This window comes from Misgurnus anguillicaudatus, chromosome 6 (assembly GCF_027580225.2).
Source record: "Misgurnus anguillicaudatus chromosome 6, ASM2758022v2, whole genome shotgun sequence".
NCBI classification, from domain to species: Eukaryota; Metazoa; Chordata; class Actinopteri; order Cypriniformes; family Cobitidae; genus Misgurnus; species Misgurnus anguillicaudatus.
In genome coordinates this window covers 26,283,459-26,305,883 of record NC_073342.2, presented here as the reverse complement: position 1 = coordinate 26,305,883, position 22,425 = coordinate 26,283,459, and the positions used below count along the sequence as shown (strand labels likewise).

The window sequence follows — 22,425 nt, the reverse complement described above, 5'->3', positions numbered from 1 at the left end:
AAAGAAATTAATTTTATTGTGGTCACACAGAAAGCAAGAAAAGGGTTCGCTCTAAAAAATGCGGGGTTATTTTCAACCTAGAGTTTGATAAATATTGGACAAAACACACAGGTGGGTAAAAAGTTACTCAATGCTGGGTTGCTGAATATAATAACCCAGGGTTATAATAACCCAGCAGTTGGGTTGAACCAATCGAACAATGAGTTAAAACAATCCAGCGTAGGGTTAAAAAACAACAACCAGCGTTTGATTGAAAAAAACCCAGCGTTTGGTTGAAAAAACCCAGCGTTTGGTTGAAAAAACCCAGCGTTTGGTTAAAAAACCCAGCGTTTGGTTGGAAAAATCCAGTGTTGGTTAAAAAAAAGACCGTTTGGTTGAAAAAACCCAGCGTTTGGTTGGAAAAATCCAGTGTTGGTTAAAAAAAAGACCGTTTGGTTGAAAAACCCAGGGCTTGGTTAATAAAAACCAGCGTTTGGTTGAAGAAAAAAAAAACAGCGTATGTTTGAAAAAAACAGCGTTTGGTTGGAAAAAAACAGCGTTGGGTAACTTTTAAGCTAACACTGTCCAATATTTCCCCGAGCTGGGTTTAAAATTAAATAACCCATAATTTTTTAGAGTGAACAATTGTACAAACTATATATTTTTTTTACATTTACACTTACAGTGGTAATATCATGGCAATCTTGGGATGGCCATATCTGCAAGTAGTAACTCTATAATATATATTTTACTAAACCATTGTACCAAATTGAAAGAGAAGTTTGAAAATGGCTACAAAAACACGTGTAGTTACCTTGAAAGTGGGACTTTTGGCATTAAGAGGGTTAAATGGATCATCGGCATCCGTGGCGGAGACATTAAGACTCTTCATTCTCTTCTCTGCCGCCTCCATCCTCCTCCTCTCGATCTCTTCCTTCATTTGCCTCTTCTCCTCCTGGAGATCCAAAGTACTTTGGGTTACGACATTTCCAACCAAGCACTTATAATCTGTCAACACATCGATTTTGGCACTGCAGCCGTGGCATAAAGCAGAACTGTTTGTCAGGAAACGTCTGTGTTTATATTAAACGTATGCGCATGTATTCTCAGCTATGAGGCCAAGTTCCAAAGATTTGGGCTAATGTTTTGAAAAGGTTGCATAAATGTTGAGAATAAACAGTTTTCAAAATAATGTTAAGAGAGTGTCCTTATGTTTTTGAAAATGAAGCAGTTCTTTCATCAACATATGCAAGAAGTTGACTCAATACTGAAACATTATATATTGTTAAAACATCTCACGAGACCTCATGTTTTGAAGCCTATGGGCCAGATTTACTAACAGCTTGCGCCAGCGCAAAGCATAATTTTGTCCTTAAATAATGATGTCGGAATTTAATAAAGACATGCAATGGATAATTAGCACTGAAAAGGTGTGGTCTAGTTATTTTTGCGAATTACCTTATTGCGTGTATTACCTATTGCGTCCTGGCTTGACGTCAAAACCCAACATCCTGGCTTGACATCAAAACCCAACGTCAGGCTTGACGTCAAAACCCAACGTCATGCTGACGTCAAAACCCAATGTCATGCTGACGTCAAATCCCAACGCCATGATGACGTCAAATCCCAACGGCAGATAAACACTTGTAAAAACTCTCTTTTGGTAGAAATGTACCATTAAAATGTATGACCCATCCTGCACTGTGCAATTTTGCCCAATCAAAATTCTCTCTAAAATAAGAATGTACTTTTCCCATAATAGTATCTTTAGTGTATATATATATATCCTGCATACTGTATACCTCTTTTTTGTTGAGTTTCTGTTGCTCCTCCTCCTCTATCCTCCGTTCCTCCTCCTCACGTAATCGGCGACGTTCCTCTCTCTTCTTCTTCAGTTCTTCCAGCTCAGCCTCGGCCTGATGCTGGCGAAATTGCTCCATTTTCATCTTCTCCAGATCAGTGTCCATGTCTTTCTTACTCCCAATGGCATGGCCTACACCTAAACTCCTGTATGAAACCGGAAGAGTGAAATAGATTTATGTGAATGGAAAACAGGGTCAAATATTATTTAAACATACACCGTCCATGTTTAATAATTATCTGATGCATATTGCTAAAAAAATCGTAACACCCTTATCAGTCTGGCAAGGTCTAATCTGAGTAGGCGGCTTCCAGTATCAATCTGCCTGGAAACAGTCATGGGATCAAATCTCTCAAGGTGCTATGTACGTATTAAGTTCACCAGAAAGACTTTATATGATACTTTGTTTTCGAGCTATGTCTGTGGTATAATTAGTACTTAATTTGTACAATGTTTTTCCTGTCTAAGCGGATGGTTCTTGGCAAAAATAAGACTGTACCACAGCCCAAACCTTATGCCAAAGGTCTGGCTACGTGAAACTAGATATGAACTAACTCCCTTAACAGCCTTTTGGAAATTTTTTGGCAAGACTTTTTGGCAGCTACAATATTAGGTCATGTCTATGACATAAGCATCTATATTTAACTATTCATTTACTTTTCCAGTTAAAATGTTAGTCAAACTTCTTGCCCCAAAACAGCTGGACCATTTTCCAGCTTGTCTGCGAATCTGTATTTGTAACTGTAACTTTAAGACTTTATGTCAATTTTGATTGGCTAACCTCAACTTGTTAAGTAAGACATTTAAGTTTTACATTTTTGCATTTGGCAGACATTTTTATCCAAAACAACACACAACTAAAGCACATAAACATCAGAAATGAGCAAACATCTTTATGGTCCTAAAAATAGGATGGTCCAAATTTCTTTTCTCATTTGTTTACTTTGTTTTGTGACACCTTGCATCGAAAAACAAATTACCTAGGAGATCTTTTGGTTTTGAGCATAAGTGATGTCACTTCCTCAACAGCTGCTTCTCCATTGCCATTAGGCATCTTTTCTTGCTGTAGGAAAACCTTAGATGTGTATGACACTTTCACCTCCTTCCTCTCTTCTTTCATCTGTAAAGGGTGGTATTATTTCAGACACGTGAATATGTAATTCAATACTGTATTTTCGGAAAGGTATAATTTCTCAAACTACCTGGTTCTCCATGGGTGGTTTTCGTTCCTCTTGTTTTCCTTTGATGTCTCTGATATCTTCATGCCATTCCTCTGATCTCCGACTGCTCGGCCTCTCGCTGATCTCCATTCGTCTCTCGCTGCTTCTCATTGGTCTTTTCTCCTCCGCTTCTTCCACCTCCTGCTCTCTGTCCTGGGTTTGGTGATGCTGTATTGAGGTGGTGAAGCTGGTCCTCTTCTCGCTTTGTCTTGTTTTAATTCCTCTGTCCTCATCTTGCGCCTCTGCACGGCCGTTCTCTTCCGTTCTGGCTCGTGTTCTTCTGTCCAGCTTTTGGGTCCAGTCGCTAAAGCCCTCATCTTCGTCGAGAGCCGTAGGAATGCTGGGTTTGAGGTCACCTTCATAGCTGCAAAACAAAACATGTAAGATTATAAAAAACAAAGGATTTTTTTGTGGCATGTGGTTAAATATCTAGGCTGGTAATTGACACCACAAAGGCTGTAGTTGGTTATGTTAATATTACCGAAGTCTCTTTAGGGGAGTTGCGGAAATATTTGCAACACCTACAGTTTTTTCAAGACTAAAGTCCTATCTACTTGAATGGAAATAGACAGATATCTTTAAACTTACGTGCTAAAATTACAATTAAACAACATTTTTCTGCCCAACAATTTAACCTAACATCAACAGTACCATAACTTTTATTTCTTAGGGTGAAAAGGCACCTTTCTTCGAGGTCGTTTCAGCTAACATCTGCAGATTCTGCACAGGTTGGCTAATGCGTTACTTGTTGGCACTTGACTCTCACCGCCTCACCCAGAGCGTCATCTGTCTTTATCGAATGATGATTGGTTCTTTTAACTAAAAGGCGGGGCTTATGTTGCCAGAGCAGCCATACAGAGCATTGCATTTGGGCGTTTTATTATTATTATTTTTTAATTTATTATTTTTATAAAACAATGTACAGATAACAAAAAATGACAAATTATAACAATTACAACAAGAGTACAAAAACAAAACAAAAAATATTAACATTTGTGCCCGCCCCAAGAGATGCAACAAGCGGATGACGTCAAACTACCGCGAGAGCGATTCAGAAATCATAAATAGAAGTCTAATTTCGAATCGCCCTCGCGGTACTTTGACGTCATCCGCCTGTCATCGCTTGCGTTGCCACAAGTAGTTTGCCGAATACGTTACGCCGGTAGGGCAAGCTAGTGCTGTTGTCAGTCAGTCAAAAGTGAACGATTCTTTTGTTTAGCCTAAATACGGAATATTTGTTGTGCAATAAAGTGCATTAATCGACGAAGAGTCAAGCCTGGGCTTTGAATGCCGTCAGAGACGAAAACCCATAGAAGAGGAATTTGTTAATTTTGTGACAAACGCATGTGCATCTTTCCGACAATGGAAGCCACTCGTATTTACAGTGACCGCTTCATCAGAGGTAACCTTACTGTACGTAAACACTGGATATATTTATCATTATATTTTTAGCCATAAATCATATCTTTGCGTCATTTTCTTATCTGGATTTTAGTCGCAACCTCTGGAAAACAACTAAGTTACAGTGATTATAACTACAAAAGTTAGCTGAAGAGTTATCACTTGAAAATGCAAAAGTACGTTAATGTGAAGAGTGAAAATGCTATGTTTGTAAATCCTTTTGCACCTTTATTAGATCATTTGTTGTATAAAGAGTACATCCCTGCTGAAAAAAACAGCATGGACCAGTATAATTCCCGTGCTGGTGGTCACCAGCAGACCAGCACCAAAACACAACATATGGTGGTCTTGCTGGTATGAACAGCATGGGATGCTAGTGCTGGTCCTGGTATGCTGATGACCACCAGCTAAACCAGCACCAAACCATAATTGGGAATTATGCTGGTCTATGCTGGTGGTCACCAGCAAACCAGCACTAAAACACAACATATGCTGGTTTTTGCAGCAGGGATGTCATCTGACTAATCTTTATTGTTTGTAACATAAAAATACAATACTCGAAAATACATAAACATAGCCAAAGTGTAGGTCTGGCATTAATCTGTTTTTAGTGACTAAAATATGGAATCGGTTGCTGTGTATCATCGTGCCCTAAAACGTGTATTTTTTGTTCATACCTTTATTTTTCTTCTGTTAAGAGTTCATTTAAATTATCGTGGATTGAAACAGATGGAAAATTGACCGGCTTGTGCTCCCTCTCTATAGAGAGCTCAATGCAAACTGCCGCTTTCTTGGCCTCCGATGCGGGTCCGCGTGGGTCACGTGACTGAGTAATGCTAAGGTAAATTTTATTTTACATTTTACATTATAATTTTTTTGTTTTTATACCATATCCTCTTTCTTTTTTGGCCCATTTCTATGAAAACTAGAATGTCATTTCTAGTTTAATATGATACCTGGCATTGATCATGCTAATTGACTAAACATCTTATGGTGCGGTTTCCCGGATAGGGCTTATCCTAGTCCCAGACTAAAATGCACGTTTGAGCTGCTAATTTAAAAACACCTTAATGTTCTCCTGTTTAATTTTAACATACAGTATATCTGTGACATTGTTTTGTCTTAAGATGCACACCTAGTGTTTTTTGTAAGGTATGTTTGTAAAAACTTCTTAAAAGACCTAATGGGTGATTCTCACGAAACCATTGAAACACCACGGCACTAATGATTTTAGCTTTAAAATGTGTAATATAGTAACATTAAAAAGCATCAGAATTAACACAATACTGTGTTCTACCTTGCACAATGTGTGATTTCAACATAAGAATTTATAATTGTAAATTTTATCTCATTTTCTGCTGAAATTCTCATTACCGCAATGTGTCCGGCTGTGTTTGAACATGCGTTATGTTGTAATTTAATCAAATTAACACAAAAATATTAAGAAAAAAAATAAATGGATGTTTTGCTAGACAACTTTAGATGACAGAAAAAATATTTACTGAATATTCATGTATAATAATAATGAAGAAAAATTAGGAAAATGATGTGTCCATGCCTGATGTTCTCATCCTCCGCAACACTTTTTTAAACAGTTTAAGCACACATACAGAATTTTAATAAAGTTTGATTTTGAGTGACCAAGCACATGGACCAGTTACTTCAAGATGGCTACCAGGTAAGATCATTTTTTTACAGTTATTTTAAAATATTGTCTTGTCAGAATGCTTACACGACATTTTGATTATCATTACCGCAACAGATGCTTATTAAATGTTAATTTAATTAATAGAAGCATAATACGTTGATTTTAAATGCATGTGCAGAATTTCCAAATTATGTTCTTTCAGATTTGTCATGTCATTTTGAAAATATGTCAGTGTTGATGTTTTCTGACTGTTGCGGTAATGAGATTTTTTAGGACTAATTTTTTAAATTATGTTACAAAAAGTGTTAAATGATAAGTAAAAGTTTTTAAATTAATGTTCCCATTTACTCCAGACTTTGTTTTTCAATGTCTGCTGGGAAAAAAAGTAAATTTAAGCAATTTTTACATTTTCATGCTTGACATTTTTAAAACCAAGTTTTCGTGAGAATCACCCTAATATAAATAAGGCCTAGTCCTGGATTAATCTAAACCCTGTATGAGAAACTGCCCAATATGTGTCAGAAAAAGTAAATATAACTTTTGTAAACTATCATGATGCAATGTCTTCTCATCAGAATTGAATTTAATTGAATTGAATACACTTCAGCACATTCGAAACATAAAAAGTGTGTTAACCGTCTGCTAGTCTGGAGTAGCCAGACCTACAATACTGAAGGTATGGTGTTTTTTGCAGCTTTTTTTGGACAAAGGCTGCCCACGAGCTGTTTGTTTCGTCTAGCGTCATGTTTCGGACTATCCACAATAACAAGCTGGCTGGCAACAAGTCAGTTATTGAAATAACCAGCCAACCGAATAACATCTAAATAAACAACATTACTCACCATAGAACAACGTTGTGCACTTCATCAACAGCAACACTAATGAGACGCTCCCGTTAAACATCTGTTTGAAGCATACCTCTTCACTTTTTAACACCTACAAGCAATTCAGGAGAACCAAACTTTTTGACTCCACTAACTGCCTCAAGCAAAACTTTTGGACGTCTTAAAGAGAGTCTATGCTGCAAACTTTACATATTTTTGAGAATCCAATGTGTTTAGCTGATCATGATAACTGCTCATTATTATCCACGTGAACACGACTGATTCTCTTTCTCAATGGAACGTCAGAGCTTCGTTTTCCAGGGACTGAAACTAAACACGACACTCGCGTCTCCTGGAAATCCGATTTATTTCAACCAATCAAAGACGACTTCGACATTCCCACAGGGTTTCCAGGAAAGTGTACGATAAACATCAGACGTTTAGCCAACAATCGGTGGGTGTGACTTCTGAGGTTGAGACTGACCGTCTGCTAACTTGTGTTTCACAGTAGTAAAAATATAATGTGAACATCAATGTACTTAAACAACTATTTATTCATATAATATAGGGAGAGTCATTCATTTATCTTATTAAGAAACCTGCACTTAATACTAACTGAACTCATCCCTTTAATAGGCTTTATGCCCAGCTGCACTACTTCCTGAACTTCAGCTAGCTCCTTGTTTCCTGTCTGCCATTATTGGACAAACTGATTAATCCAGGTGTGCCTGACCTCAGTAGTCACAACAACAATAATCAGACACACCTGGATTAAACAAGGAAACAAGGAGCTGGCTGAAGTTCAGGAAGTAGTGCAGCTGGGCATAAAGCCTATTTCAGAAAATTATGGATTATTAATTTTTTTGACTAAATGCAGAGATCTAAGTAAGCAATTTAACTCAGCACAGTATATCCATTACTTTATAGTGGTGACGCTAGAGTCTTTTACAAGACTGAGAGGCAGACCCACACAAAGACATTCATAAGGTACCTGGTTGAGTTAACAGTCAGCCAGGCATGAACCACATGGGCCCACACACCTGTATTGCCGTTTCTATGACCAGAGAAACTATGCGCTGATGTCACTGTGCCAACCTATTAACACGAAAGCCGACATCAAACACGCTTAGAAAACAGATGTTTAAGATGCGTGTGAGGATTTATGTGGTGTTTGTTGCTGTTTTCTTTCATTCGCTAAGGGCAACCAGACGTGATATTAACAGAGATGAAACGAAAGTAACTTAATATCACTTTATCTCACAAACAAGATATGCATAGCGTGATTTCGGCACAATATTACAATCTGCCAGGGGTAGGCCTGGAAAAGCAACACTTGCTCAACCAATGATGTAATGATCTGTTTGTCTAAACCAGAGGTTCTCAAACCTCTTTGTTTAGGGTTCATCCCTTCACAGCAACACCTCACATTGTTTTCTGTTTACTGAAAAGCCCTGAATTAAAATCTATTTAGATGACCCAGAAGCCGCATGAAAGGAATGCAGTGCACATGCCATACAATTATTAAACAGATTTTCAGCAAAGCAAAACAACTGAGACTCAACAATAAGACTGTTTAATGTTTAATGCACAGGTGTGAGACTAGTTTACCCATGCACAAACATTATTAAAGACCTTTTGCCAAGTTAAACACATCTAACACATTTCCATAAAGATTTATGTGTCTCTAAGCCGAGAGCGAACCTCGCATATGATCATGGTGGATAATCACAGAGTGGCCCAGACGACTCTATTTCAAACAGCGGAGCTTAGAGCTGTGTTTAACTTTACACATATGGAAGATGTGGGACAGAAAATCTTTGATTAAAAGCAAAGCGCTCTGGTTTGGGACATGACATAAACCCGTTTCCAAAGGCATGCCCAGCTGAAATTCTTCTGAGATTAGATCATGATGAGAGGGCAGCTGCACATGCTGCATGTATTTGTATGTGCATGTATATGTGTTGTTTGGATATACAGCGTGTAGGGGATACAGTTTTTAATTAAATATTTAACTAAATGCTCATAAAATGGCCAAATTATGTTTTGCTTTGATCAATATCAGCAGGTTTGTATGAAGGTTAGATTTTGAGTTTTTATCTAAGTAGACCACTTTGATCACTTTCTATAAACAAACAAAAAGATTAGTACTAGTACAGCCCAAATATACCTAAACGTTTCGGTTAGTAAGTAGACTTAAAGGTGCAATTTGTATAATATTTGCAGTAAAATATGCAAAAACCACTAGGCCAGTGTTATATATTTTGTCCAACTGATTACTATCAATATCTGTAATGTTTTCAACTATATGTAAATCGTGAGAAAATTGCCATTCAAAACATTGACACGGGGCAGTGCAGTCTCCTTTCAATGACGTTAATATCCACGTGACCCTTTGTTACCACCTTTACTGACATAAAAAGCACATGACAACAGGGTCGTGTACAAATGCGGAAATATTCGTTAGCGCCTGTCGGGCTACGCGCTTGTTTATGGACTATGATTACTCTTTACCGTCTGCCGCTGGTTGTATCAGCAAAGACAGCTCCCGTAAGCGTATGAGCCTACCAAACTACCCAAGAAGAGTTGCTGATCTTGCTTGTGTTTTGCGCTACGGGTGAGTTGTGTTGATTCGTAACCCTTCAAAAATCTTATGCAATTATATTGATCACAAGATTAGTGTGTAGACTGTAATCAGTGCGTCTTCCCGCGGACGATATAATGCACATCAAGAGGTATTATATAATATAATATATAATATTATATAATATAAATGGTCATTTTAAGACACTTACTAACAGTGTTGGGGGTAACGCATTACAAGTAACGTGCATTACGTAATAATATTACTTTTCTGAAGTAACGAGTAAAGTAACGCATTACTTTATAAATGTACGCATTCATATTTGAGTTACTTTTATAAAAAAGTATTGGGAGTTACTTTTTTAGTTTAATTAATTTTATTAAAAAAAGTACTGATTTAAGCTAAATGTAGTCATGTCAAATTACGCACTATGCGTGCGCACCTGAGCGGGAACAGTTTGAGTCAGAAACCGAGATGGAAGGCCAAAGCTTGACATTTTTGTGATGGAAATATGCAATTTCTGAATGCAAAACTAGAAAATACCTGCAAGGCCTGAAAGAGATCAAGCCTCAGCCAAGTAAGAAAAAGTAATGCAAAAGTAACTTAAAAGTAACGTAAGTATTACTTTCCATGAAAAGTAACTAAGTAACGCAATTAGTTACTTTTTGGGGAGTAACTTAATATTGTAATGCATTACTTTTAAAAGTAACTTTCCCCAACACTGCTTACTAATAGAGTAGGCTTTGGTACTGTACAGTCTATCATAATGTTACATCATAACTTGACAATAAGATTTGTACTGTCAATACATTATGTGAAAAATCATTGTAAACGCACTCAATTCTGTGCTCTGTTAACCCACCATCGAATTTGGACTAATACTGTAACATCTATGACTAACAATTTGAACATTATATATAACCTTACATCATGAAATAAACCGATGTCATCAAACACAACATTTATAAGACTTGATTACCTTATCCATCAACGTGATTTCTCGTTCGGGTCTCATTGATGGCCATCAGCGGTTGAGTTAAAGACTACAAATCCCATAATTCCACGCTGCTTCAGAGCGTCATTAATCTACGCATTTGTTGTTATGGCCGTTTTGGCGCCATCTAGTGGCGAATTCTACGTATTCCACCTTTAAATGTTATTTTAAGTATATTTCTGAGAAATACATATAAAGTGAAATACATAAAATGTTGACTGAAATATACAGTACTTTTTTATGGCGCTTTTCCATTGCATAGTACCCCACAGTTTGGGTCAGCTTACTTTTAGGATCTTTTCCACTGGGTGCAGTACGTAGTACCCGATACTTTTTTTAGTACCACCTCGGTCTGGGTTTCAATTGCCCCGAGCTGATACCAAAACGTGACGCAAAAACACTGTCGATCACTGATTGGTCTGAGAGAATCGTCATTTATAATGTAAAAGATTAGGCTTGTTCGCCAGATGACGTCAAAGTACTGTGAGAACAATTCGAGAAATCATACGAAGTGTATTTTGTCTCGCTTTCGCGGCACTTTGACGTCATCCGCCTGTCAGTTCTAGCGGCGCTGCATGAAGTCGAACAAGCCTCTTAGCTTTACTTCACTGTTAGCTTGCGCTAGCTTAAGCAAACCTGTTGTCATCTGTGCATTGATGTAAGTTCCCAAACTTCCTTTTAGCGATGAAAAAACATCCACAGGTTGAGAATCAGGAACACCATAACAGTTTTTTCCAGACACATCCGCATATATGCTTAAATGCAACTTAAATGAGGTGGGGCGGAGCGCGTCGACTGACGTCACGGGTGTTTGTACAGAAACTGCCACGTGAGACAGAGGTAGTGATAAAAGCGATTTGCAAATATCTATTTGTGGCAGTCAATTTTTAATTTTGAGAAATAAATAAATCTATGGGAAAGTACAACGACGCTCTCACTTGTATGATGACAGTAGGCAGCGCAAATATAACGACATGCATATAATCGTTCCCACTCAGAAGTGTTACTAAACTCAATGGAAAAGCTAACCAAGCCAAAGTGAGGTGGAATGACACAAACCAAACCCTGGGGTACTATGCAATGGAAAAGTGCCTTTATTTGTAGTTTTAAAAAGTATAATAATAGCACACTTCAATAATTTTATTTTCATAAGGGTAGGCAAAGCGTGATGAACAGAAACAGGGCATTCACACTTACGGTCCAGATTCAGGTGGGATCACACTGTCCTCAGGCGACCCGGCGGATCCATGCAGGCTGTTTTGATTGCGGAAAGCTTCCCGGGCCCGACGTCGTCTTTCCCTTTCGATCTCTTCGGCATCTTCGATACTCCGCTGGGCCGTCACTCTATAAAAAAATCCGTGAACAAGCGCTTTTGTTAAACAAGATGATAATTTTTCTTTCTTGACTCATACTGTATGAAAACTATGCTCAAATGATAAACGATCCCTAGCACAGTAGAGAGTTACTAGCTGTGATACATAGAAGCTCTTGAAAGATGCTTCCAACAATAGTTTGTTTAGTCCCACGGTTGGGATTTGGAGCCAGGGAAACATCTGCTCTGGCATTCGACACCGTCAGTGATTATATGATGAAGATCTGGGACCCATGTAACCACACACTCAAGACACTAAAGCATTGTTGCGTTTATTTAGCCCGTAAACCAATGCAAACTCTGACACTATGTATATCCTCTTCAAGTGCATGCATTTGTTGGAAAATTAAATGTGTTTGTTTCCTTTGACAAGGCCATAAACTTTGAAAACGCCAGCAAAACGAAATGACTTTATTGGGAAGCTGTATACACTAACGCTAAGCCTTGCTAATTTCTTATAAATAATAGCAGTTGCATTAACTTTGCTTGTCCCGAAGCCTAAGTGGTCCGCATTATGGATTACGGTCTTTAAGTTTGGATTTTGGGTCAATTAGGAGTGTATGCAGGTCCCTTAAAAGAATGCTAGGTCCATCACAGAGGTCACAAGCTGTTACAACAGCTTCACAATAGCCGTAAAAGCAAACGTTGACATGATATTTTGGTCAACACAATAAAGATAAAGACTCCTGACAGAGCCACAATGGGTTTTATAGCCTGGTGACATAGATAATTCCTTCTTTAGATTCCACAAACCAATTGTTTATTTTCTAAAGGGTCCCCCGACTAGTTAAACACATGTATTAGATTAACACTGGGATTGGCTATATGAATGTGAAAATGTAAACTGAACAAATGTCATAGTTTTACTCTTACATCACAATACATGACGTCAAAAGGTTGCAATCAAAATCTGTTTTATGCATATTTTCTAATTTTGATATTTTTTCGGCTTCTTTTAAAAAAGCGACATTCCACTTCTTTTGAAAATATGCTCATTTTCCAGCTCCCCTAGAGTTAAACATTAGATTTGTACCATTTTGCAATCCTCGTGTCTGGCGATAGCACTTTTAACATAGCTTAGCATAATCCATTGATTCTGATTAGACCATTAGCATCGAGCTAAAAAATAAGAGTTTCAATATTTTTTCCTATTTAAAATTTGACTCTTCTGTAGTTACATCGTGTACTAAGACCATCAGAAAATTAAAAGTTGTGATTTTGGCCTAGGAAAGCTTAACTTTAGGGAAGCTGAAAAATGCGCATAATTTCAAAAAAGTAAAGTGTCCCTTTAAAATCTGCCAGCTACCCAGACAAAGGAAAATCCAGCATTCACTCATAGTGCAATTGATGACCAAACCACATCTTGAAACTACACATACTTACAGAGAGCTTCCTGTGCCTCTCATTATTATATGCTGTTAATCACCCAGGAATGACTTCATTTATTGGCAGAAGCCTCTTGAATGATGTCAATCTTGCCTATGATGTCATTCCACATCTGATTTATTTACCATTATCAGTCGGATTATGCAGCCCACTTTTCCTTCATGTGGTGCAGAAATGCCGTTCCCAAAAGTTCATGGAAGTGAAAACAGATTTTTAGATTTGGTAAGTGTATTGTTAAACAACGGGCTGACCAAATTTTGCTTGAATAGTCTGGCTTAAATTCATCCTCTTTGACCTCCCATGACTGAACTTTCACGGCCTGGTGCCCAGAGGCATGGATTTGGAGGGGTTGACAGATTGGGAAATGTTTTTCCCTATTGTATTACCACAGCCATGTCTGGTCTTGGAGAGTCTGGGCTGAGTTAGATGGGTCAGTCGTATAAATGGGTCCTGTGGAGATTGACCTCTGACCTGGGTTTCACTTTCCAATTTGTAACCCTATTTAGCAAAGTACCAGCTGATAAGGATAATGTGTCCATTGTTTGAAACATGCACTTTGAAGTGTTTCATCTTCAACGTATTGAAATTTTACTTTTTTGCTAATTGTCTTATGCTAAGTACACAACAAACATGTAGCATCGCGTTGCTTGCTCTAGATTATTTGCGGGATTTAACTTTGTGTCATGCAAATTTTTCGCTTGAGTTGAATATTTTCAACTTGTGCGAAGGCGCATTTGAGGCGAATAACGCATGTTTTCGCGGCAATCAGGCCGCCCAATTTGTGTCATTCGCATCACCATGCGCGAGGACGTGTCTGATTGCATCTTTGCATTGACTTTGTATGTAATCTACTTGCGCAAATTGTTGAACTTGCATTTGGTGTGTATGCCCCATTATGCTTCATTTACATTTAGTGACTAAACATCATTAATTTTAGTAACAGTTAAAAAAAATTATCGCCATTAACAACATTTGACCATTGTAAAAAAGTTGGTTCAACTTAAAAATTAAGTTACCTGGTTGCCTTAAACATATTAGTTGATGCAACTTTTTGAGTTAAAGATCTCCTATTTCATTGCTAAAAAATAATGTTATTTTGTGTATTTGGTATAATACGATGTGTTTGCGTGGTTTATGGTTAAAACACATTATTTTACACATACCGTCCAGAATTCACTCTTTTCCTGAAACTCAGGGATTTGAAAAGCGCTGTGTCCCTGATTGGCCAGCTAATCTGTACATTGTGATAAGTCTGAATACCTCTGACGTCAGCCGGAAATGTGACCCTCCTTTCTATGTTTGAAAGATTCGCTCAATGCAATGTTTACAGGAGTTAACTTACAGGCTGTGAGTCAAAGCAGGAGGAATTATGATAATGTCGGTCTTATCTACATCACCAATCCCAGGAAATAAACTGTTGCCTACAATCCGTGTGTTTGTTGTAGTCCAAGAAAAGAGATTTATGTTAGAGACGATAACTCGAGTCATCGTTTACTTTGGGGTTTGTACCTTTTGCATATCGTTAACATGTACTAATACACACTTACACACCAAAGGAAATGTAAAAAAGTGAATCTGACAATATGTGCTCTTTAACTAATATCCAAAATAACTCAAAAGGTTAACTTTCTTTTTTAAGTTGAACCAACACATCTTTTTTACATTGTGGGAATGTCTTTAGAGACTCCACAAGGTCTACTTTTATGCAAATAAGCAAGTGATGTGGAAACGATATATTTTATTGGATAGTATTCACTTTATTTCACTTTATTTATTATGACTCAACTTGTATACTTAAATGTTCTGATTTCTTTGTATGAACTCAATATTTGTCTTGATGGCTACATCTGGTGGAAATTTTGTGTCAATAGCCCACTAAATGTAAGTGTCTGCCAAATGCGTAAATGTGCCAAGCTGTTTACCTGAATATCTCACTATGGGATTATAACCTGCTGTTCCACCTTGCTCCTTCACTGATCCTCTATATATGAAAAAACAATTCATTGTTTTTAATTGAAACCATATAAATGTTTTCTTTTGTTTTTCTTTGTGCCTGTTGACAAAGAAACAAATGTTGGTATTTGAGATGTGAATAACGGATGTTGTTATTTCCTCTTCACGCTCTTTAAATCTGTATTGAAGGGCGGTCGTGGGGTTTACGGACTCTTTCAGCCAGATGAAGTCATCACAACAAGACAGATTTTCGCAGTAAAGGAGAGTTATTGTCTCGGACAAAGACAGTATCCTCCTGCATTCAGTGTGTGTGGCCGCATAAGATTCCCAGCATTCCCTGAACGACTGAAGGAATTTCAAAGCATTGATCAAAGCTGTGGAAAGTGTGTCATGAGGACGGTGATCTATAATTATGTCGTTTAATCAGAGAGTGCCAAAGCAGATTTATGTCTTTACACACTTTAAAAAAAAAAACGTTTCAAGCATAAACATTCATCAAAACGTTGGTGTATTAACATGCTATACTTCTATAAATGCTTTCCAAATTAATTATATGTTTTCAATACATTACACACAAAAATCTTGTTTGTTTCGTCTCATGTTTGGGTCAACTATATGGATATAAACTATTGCAGTTACCCAGAGACTTTGACTAACATCTGGTTCACATAAAAAGACACACAACACCAAATAAAAAGGACTCTTGTACATAACAGCAAAAAAAAGTTTACTCTTCCGTGCTCCCTAAATCGGTGAACCTTGAAAGAGCGCTCCACCACGGGAACTGTAAAGTTTATTCCCCCTTTCAGTCAAACAGCTAAACCTGCATTCCTGCAGCTCTTATCAGAGTATCGTAAACAGAGGAGCGGCTTACGTAAAGTCCCTGGATTAGAGGGTCACGGTTTTGACCACAATGAGAGATGCTATTTATTTAGCCTAAAAATGAAAGCATGAATTTACTAAGCAATTCCCTTACCCAATCTGTTTTCATTGTTTTCTCTGACATTTGGTTATTTGTTTGTCATTAGATTTAGGAAATTGCAAATTTTACAGCCCGCCAAATCTGAAACAGATTGTTGAATCCTCCTGAGAGTTCAACAGATGTTTTTTTATTCACAGTAAACTTGTGTTTAATAGCATTTTGTTTGTGTCACAGTCCAGCGGACCTATCATTTGCCCCTTGCCACATATTCTGCTTTAGGGACACTGGGACAGTTTCATTCTAGAGACCAAAAGTTTGTATGAAAATTCTGTCATCATTAACCTTCATGTTGTTCTAGACCTGTATCGTTTTTTTATTTTATTTTGATGAACACGAAGATATTTTTATAAATAATGGTAAGCACACAGCTGCTGTAACGATTGGCTGCCATAGTAGAAAAACGAATATTATTTATTGTAATAAATGAAGAGTTTAGTTGCAAAACGAGATAAATCCATTTTTTAACATTTTTGTCAAAACATGTTTATTATTATGTTATCATGTTATTATTTTGTTTTATGGTGCTACTTAGCTGTATTTTTCAAGTTATGAAGGTTTAAATCAAAACAAACCAACTGCAGTTGAATTTAAATTAATTGGAATGCACAACCAAAAAACGAGATTTCTGAACAATTAAAAAAACGGTGGTTATCTCGTTTTGCAACGAAACTCTTCAAATGATGAAGAAGATATTTTGATAAATGATGGTAAGCACACAGGTCACAGGTACCCATTGAAATCTATCATATTTGTTTTTCCTACTATGGAAGTCAATGGGTACGGCAGCTGTGTGCTTACCATCATGTATCAAAATAGCTTCTATTGTGTTCATCAGAAAAAAGACATTTATACAGGTTTGAAACCACATGAGGGTGAGAACATGATGACAGAATTTTCATTTTTGGGTGAACTATCCCTTTAAAAATAAAGGTTTCTAAAAGTTTCTTTGTCATTGACATCCAGAGACCCTATTTAGTTCATTTTTTGTTTTTAAAGGCGTATATACATATGCTCTAGAGTTAAAGATGAGTCAACTATTTTTGAGGCCTAAAAGAAAAATACTGTAAATTTGTAATTTAAGGAGTCCACAACCATACAACAGACACATGGTGCGTTCAGACCAGCCGTGGTAGAGGCGTCAAGCGCGATTGATTTCAAAGTTATTAAGTTATATATATAAGTTATATATTAAGTCAATATAAAGACGCGTTGACGCGCGTCTGGAGGTCTCGCAGCACGAATGCCTCATTTAGCGCACCGTGGTAGATGCGATTCCGCCTCATTGTAGTTTGCACGAATGACGCGATTTGAGCGTTGCCACGGCAAATGGGCGAGTTGAAAAATTTGAACTTAACAATCAGGAGCTTGCTCTAGTTACGTGATTACAGGAAGCAAGCGTAATCGCAGAGGCCCTTCCATGACGCGAATTTCCCCGTGAATGTCTCGATGACTAGAATTTCATGCGAATGAAGTGAGTAAACTCAAAATATTTAAGTGGCAAACTAGATGTGACAGACGCAAATTTGACGCCTCAAACACGGCTGGTGTGAACCCACGGTAAAGCTACGAATTTTGACTTCATTATGTCTCTGCACTGTCAGACAAATGGTCAAAATATTTACACTGTAAAAAGTAGAGTTGGATCAAATTACTTCAATTGGTAATTTTTTACATACAGCTTTTTCACTTAAACATATAAGTTGAAAAAAATGGTTTTTTTTAGGTGTTACCAATTGAAGTAATTTTTTAAGTTGATCCAACTTTTTACAGTGTACCCCAGCTGTCACTGGTGCCGTACCCTTTCAAAAACTACAGCTTTGGACTAATGCTGCGTTCACACCAGCCGCGGTAGAGGCGTCAAGCGCAAGTGATTTCAATGTTAAGTCAATGTGAAGACGCATTGACGCGCGTCTGGAGGTCTCGCGGCGTGACTAAGGCGTTTGGCGCAGTAGACGCCATTCGACCTCATTCGCGCGTCTAGTTCGTGAGAATTGAGCGTTGCCACGGGAAACGCGCGAGTTAAAAAATATGAACTTTGGCAGAAAAACGTGCTGCGTTAACCAATCAGGAGCTTGCTCTAGTAGTGACATGATTACAGGAAGTGAGCAGAGTCGCAGAAGTCCCTCCCATGACGCAATGACTAGAATTTCACGCGTGGCTTCACACGCGAATGAAGCGATGTAAACTCAAAATGTTCAAACGGCAAACTAGACACGGTAGACGCGAATTTGATGCTTCAAACGGGGCTGGTGTAAACCCACGGTTAAAGGAACACGCCCACATTTTGGGAATTTAGCTTATTCACCGTATCCCCCAGAGTTAGATAAGTCCATACATACCTCTCTCATCTCCGTGCGTGCTGTAACTCTGTCTGACGCAGCCCCCGCTAGCTTAGCTTAGCACAAAGACTGGAAGTGGGTGGCTTTAGCTAGCATACTGCTCCCAATAAGTGACAAAATAACGCGATCATTTTCCTATTTATGTGTTGTGATTTGTATAGTCAAACCGTGTACAAATAACAAGGTGATATGAGACACAGCGATCTTTTAACAGTATACATACTGAGAACTATATTCTCTGAAGACGAAGCACTGCCGCATGGGCGGAGTGATTTGCACAATTCTGACCGAACTCTCTGCTCCTCACCAGGGGCTTCTCGTGTGCTGCGAGCAGATCACTCCGCCCATGCGGCAGTGCTTCGTCTTCAGAGAATATAGTTCTCAGTATGTATACTGTTAAAAGATCGCTGTGTCTCATATCACCTTGTTATTTGTACACGGTTTGACTATACAAATCACAACACATAAATAGGAAAATGATCGCGTTATTTTGTCACTTATTGGGAGCAGTATACTAGCTGGAGCCATGCATTTCCAGTCTTTGTGCTAAGCTAAGCTAGCGGGGGCTGCGTCAGACAGAGTTACAGCACGCACGGAGATGAGAGAGGTATGTATGGACTTATCTAACTCTGGGGGATACGGTGAATAAGCTAAATTCCCAAAATGTGGGCGTGTTCCTTTAAAGGGATATTTCACCCGAAAATTCAAATTCTGTCGTCATTTACTCATCATTTAGGAAAAAAGAATACTATGGAAGTCCACGAACAGTTTAAATATAAACATTTCTCAAAATATCTTTCCTTGTGTTCATCAAAGCAAAGACATGTATACAGGTAAAATGTAACACCATGAGTGTGAGTAAATTAAGACAGAATTTTCATTTTTGTGTGAACTATCCCTTTAAAGAGTTCATATTAATGTAGTACTTGTAGCAAAAAGTACATTGGTATCTCAAAGGTACAACCTGATACCAAATGTATACATATCAGTACCTAGATCAGGTCCTTTTTAAAGGGTACTGCCCCATTGACAGCTGGGGTACATATTTTGACAATTTTTTCTAACATTGTACATATGAAGATAAGATAGGAAAGTAAATGTTGAATCACTTTTCCAGCTGATATTACAAGCGCACACTCAGCATTTTTATCAACACACCTAATACAAATAAGTTATTTGTTTTCCTTTAAATACCTTAAGCAAGGTTGTCCTTGCTTATGGTATTTAATGGAAAACAAATAACTTATTTTAACTTCAGGCTAATATCCGATCTACACTGTACTGTAAGAGTCATTGCAACACAGTGTTTTCGTAACCTGTAATGGTTTTCAAAACCATTCAAGTGTATACAAAACATTGTATACACAAAAATCTATTCGACATATCCGGTATGTGTTTGTGCAAACGGCCCAGCACTGACACTGAATCCATTATTAGAGAAAGCTGCTGGATGAGTGTGAGAAAAGCTGTTTGTTGGCAACATTGAAAAGCTTAGGGAAATATTTCCAGCAAATCTGTCATTATTGTAACCTGTTTGACAAAGCATACACCTGATCCACCTGAAATCCTGTCTGTACTGAAAACAATACAGTAACAGTGTGCACATCCTGAGAGCTTACTGTATTGTTTAATCGCCTTCGTATTGTTCATGTCATTTCATGGTGCTATTCAATGAATACCCGAGTCATTTTCTGAAGAATACTGAAGGGACATGGACATGTTTATGGTTAAACATTTACACTGCATTTGGCAGAAAGCGAGATACGGTGCAGGTATACACTACAGTATTTATTTACTGTATATACAGTACATTTTTTAGCCTGCATGTTTCTGGGAATCAAACCCTTGACATTGTTGTTGGGAGTAATAGGCTTTGCATGGTAAAATACTAGACATTTTTTAAAACTATTTAGTAATTTAATTAGTTTACAGCCCCTTTACCGGTCCTATCAATCTAAATTACTGCAACAAAGGTCATTAGGTTAATAATGGGTCCCATATGCCCTAAAACGATCCCTTAACCCCCACCACAATCCCATAGCACCTCTGGAAAAAACAATAAACTCTCAACTGGAACCCTGACCACATTTCTGATCTTAAAGTCACACTAAACTACACATGACGTAGTTTCTCTATTAAATAAACAAGGTGTGATGTGAAAAAAGAGTTATCAGGTGTAGGGAACAGTGTAAGTTTTTTATTGTGTTAAAAATGTATATTGCATTTTTATTGTACTGTATATAAGTATATAGATATGTGATGTTACTAGTACATTTAAAGGTTTCACTAATATTTCCCATTAAGTACAGATATGTATACATTTGGTACCAAAATGTACCTCTGAGGTACTAATATGACCATTTTTCTGACCATTTTGTCTGACGTGTACGTTTACCTTATTTATCATCACCGACACAATATTTGCAACCATAAAAGTGCAACCAAAAACTTTTGTATTATTTCACAGTGACAGATAACAGTATATTATGCATACTGTAATTACATGCAACTAACCTTAAACCTAACCTTATAGTATGTCTAGTAAGTGTTTTATAAAGAAACTTTTAGATTTGTGTATAATTATATACATGCCGTTTGTATAACTGTATCAATATACTACATTGAATACTGCATTTGTACTTAAACGTTTAAAATACACTAAATAAAAACAATTAAAATGATTTGCATACCTTAAAACAAATGATGACTTAGAAAACATTTTATAAATGAATCCTAAAATCTTCATGATGAATTAAAAGTTCATTCATTTTTATGTCAACTAGACAGACCATGTGCTACAACAAAGGATACATTTGTATATAAGTGCAAAAATATAAATATATAATAATATGAATTACATTTCCTCAAAACAAGAATCTTATTGACAATGGATCATCATCTTCACATCATCACACCTGAGCAGCCGGCTTTAACCTTTAAATTCAAGTTTACAAAACAATTCTCACTCTCAGTAGGTTTTGCAGACCCTGTTTGCTGGAGTTTCGTCTCACCATTGCACTTGACATTGTTGTTTCTTTTGTGGAATTCTGGGAAGTTTTGTAATCCGACGAATGTGATTCACAAAGATCCCTCGCACACGTTCGCACCCTTCCTCAGACGCTCAGCTTTTGAGAAGAGATCCACGCGACAGTCGCTTCTGTTTCACACACACGCTTTAGTCACACACTTTTCCCTCCTCTCTCTTTTCTCCTCCCTCTTTCTTTTTTGCCTGCATGTGGTTCTCATTGAGCGAGCTCAGACCATCTTTTCCCCTCCTTTCCTTCTTTTTTCAGGCTCATGTGGCCATCCCAGGGGAAAATGTAAGTTGATACCCAACCCCATGCTATGAATCCAGACCCCCACAAACCCCCAGCCCGAACCCAGAACTCAACAATTCTTTGCCATTGTTTACACCGTCATCAGAGCTCACCTAAAAAAACAACCAACCAACAAACAAACAATCAACTGGAAATTTGATTATGCATTGTTTGTTTCATAAGAAAGAAAAGTCATAAAGGAGATCTCTTTGATATCTTAATTGTTTTTCCTTGACAGCAGTGAGATTAAATGCAAAACAAACAGAGAGGCCCAAGTCTTCTGCTTCTCGCATTTTTCTAATGAAAAAAAAACCTTAGTCATTTTACGTGTGTCTGCGAGTGTTGTCAAGAAAAGTTATTTGAATTTCTGAGAAATTATTTGAACTCAAACACCATAAACAAGATGTAATCTGAACTACCATATGCTTTCTACATTATCTTAATAGCGCGCAAACTCTACTGATGACAGAAATTGCATCACATGCAATCTTTAAGCGGACCCTCGCATATGCATAACAAGTGGACCGACCTTGGGCCTTAGTTTAGCTGTCGGGTCAGACAGGAAATG

General features: G+C 37.6%; 1 protein-coding gene across 1 annotated transcript in view; it reads right to left on the bottom strand.

Moving 5' to 3' along the window:
* lsp1a (lymphocyte specific protein 1 a) overlaps positions 1 to 21,707 on the bottom strand; it is a 42,143-nt gene extending 20,436 nt beyond the window's left edge. The window contains exons 1-6 of the mRNA XM_073868855.1: positions 21,510 to 21,707; positions 11,706 to 11,854; positions 3,043 to 3,424; positions 2,821 to 2,960; positions 1,782 to 1,986; positions 794 to 934 (exon numbers count right to left, since the gene is read on the bottom strand). Of these exons, the coding sequence (XP_073724956.1) occupies positions 794 to 934; positions 1,782 to 1,986; positions 2,821 to 2,960; positions 3,043 to 3,424; positions 11,706 to 11,854; positions 21,510 to 21,566 (1,074 nt within the window). The 5' untranslated portion in view covers positions 21,567 to 21,707. The remainder of the gene's footprint in view (positions 1 to 793; positions 935 to 1,781; positions 1,987 to 2,820; positions 2,961 to 3,042; positions 3,425 to 11,705; positions 11,855 to 21,509) is intronic.
* Positions 21,708 to 22,425: the final 718 nt, after the last annotated feature.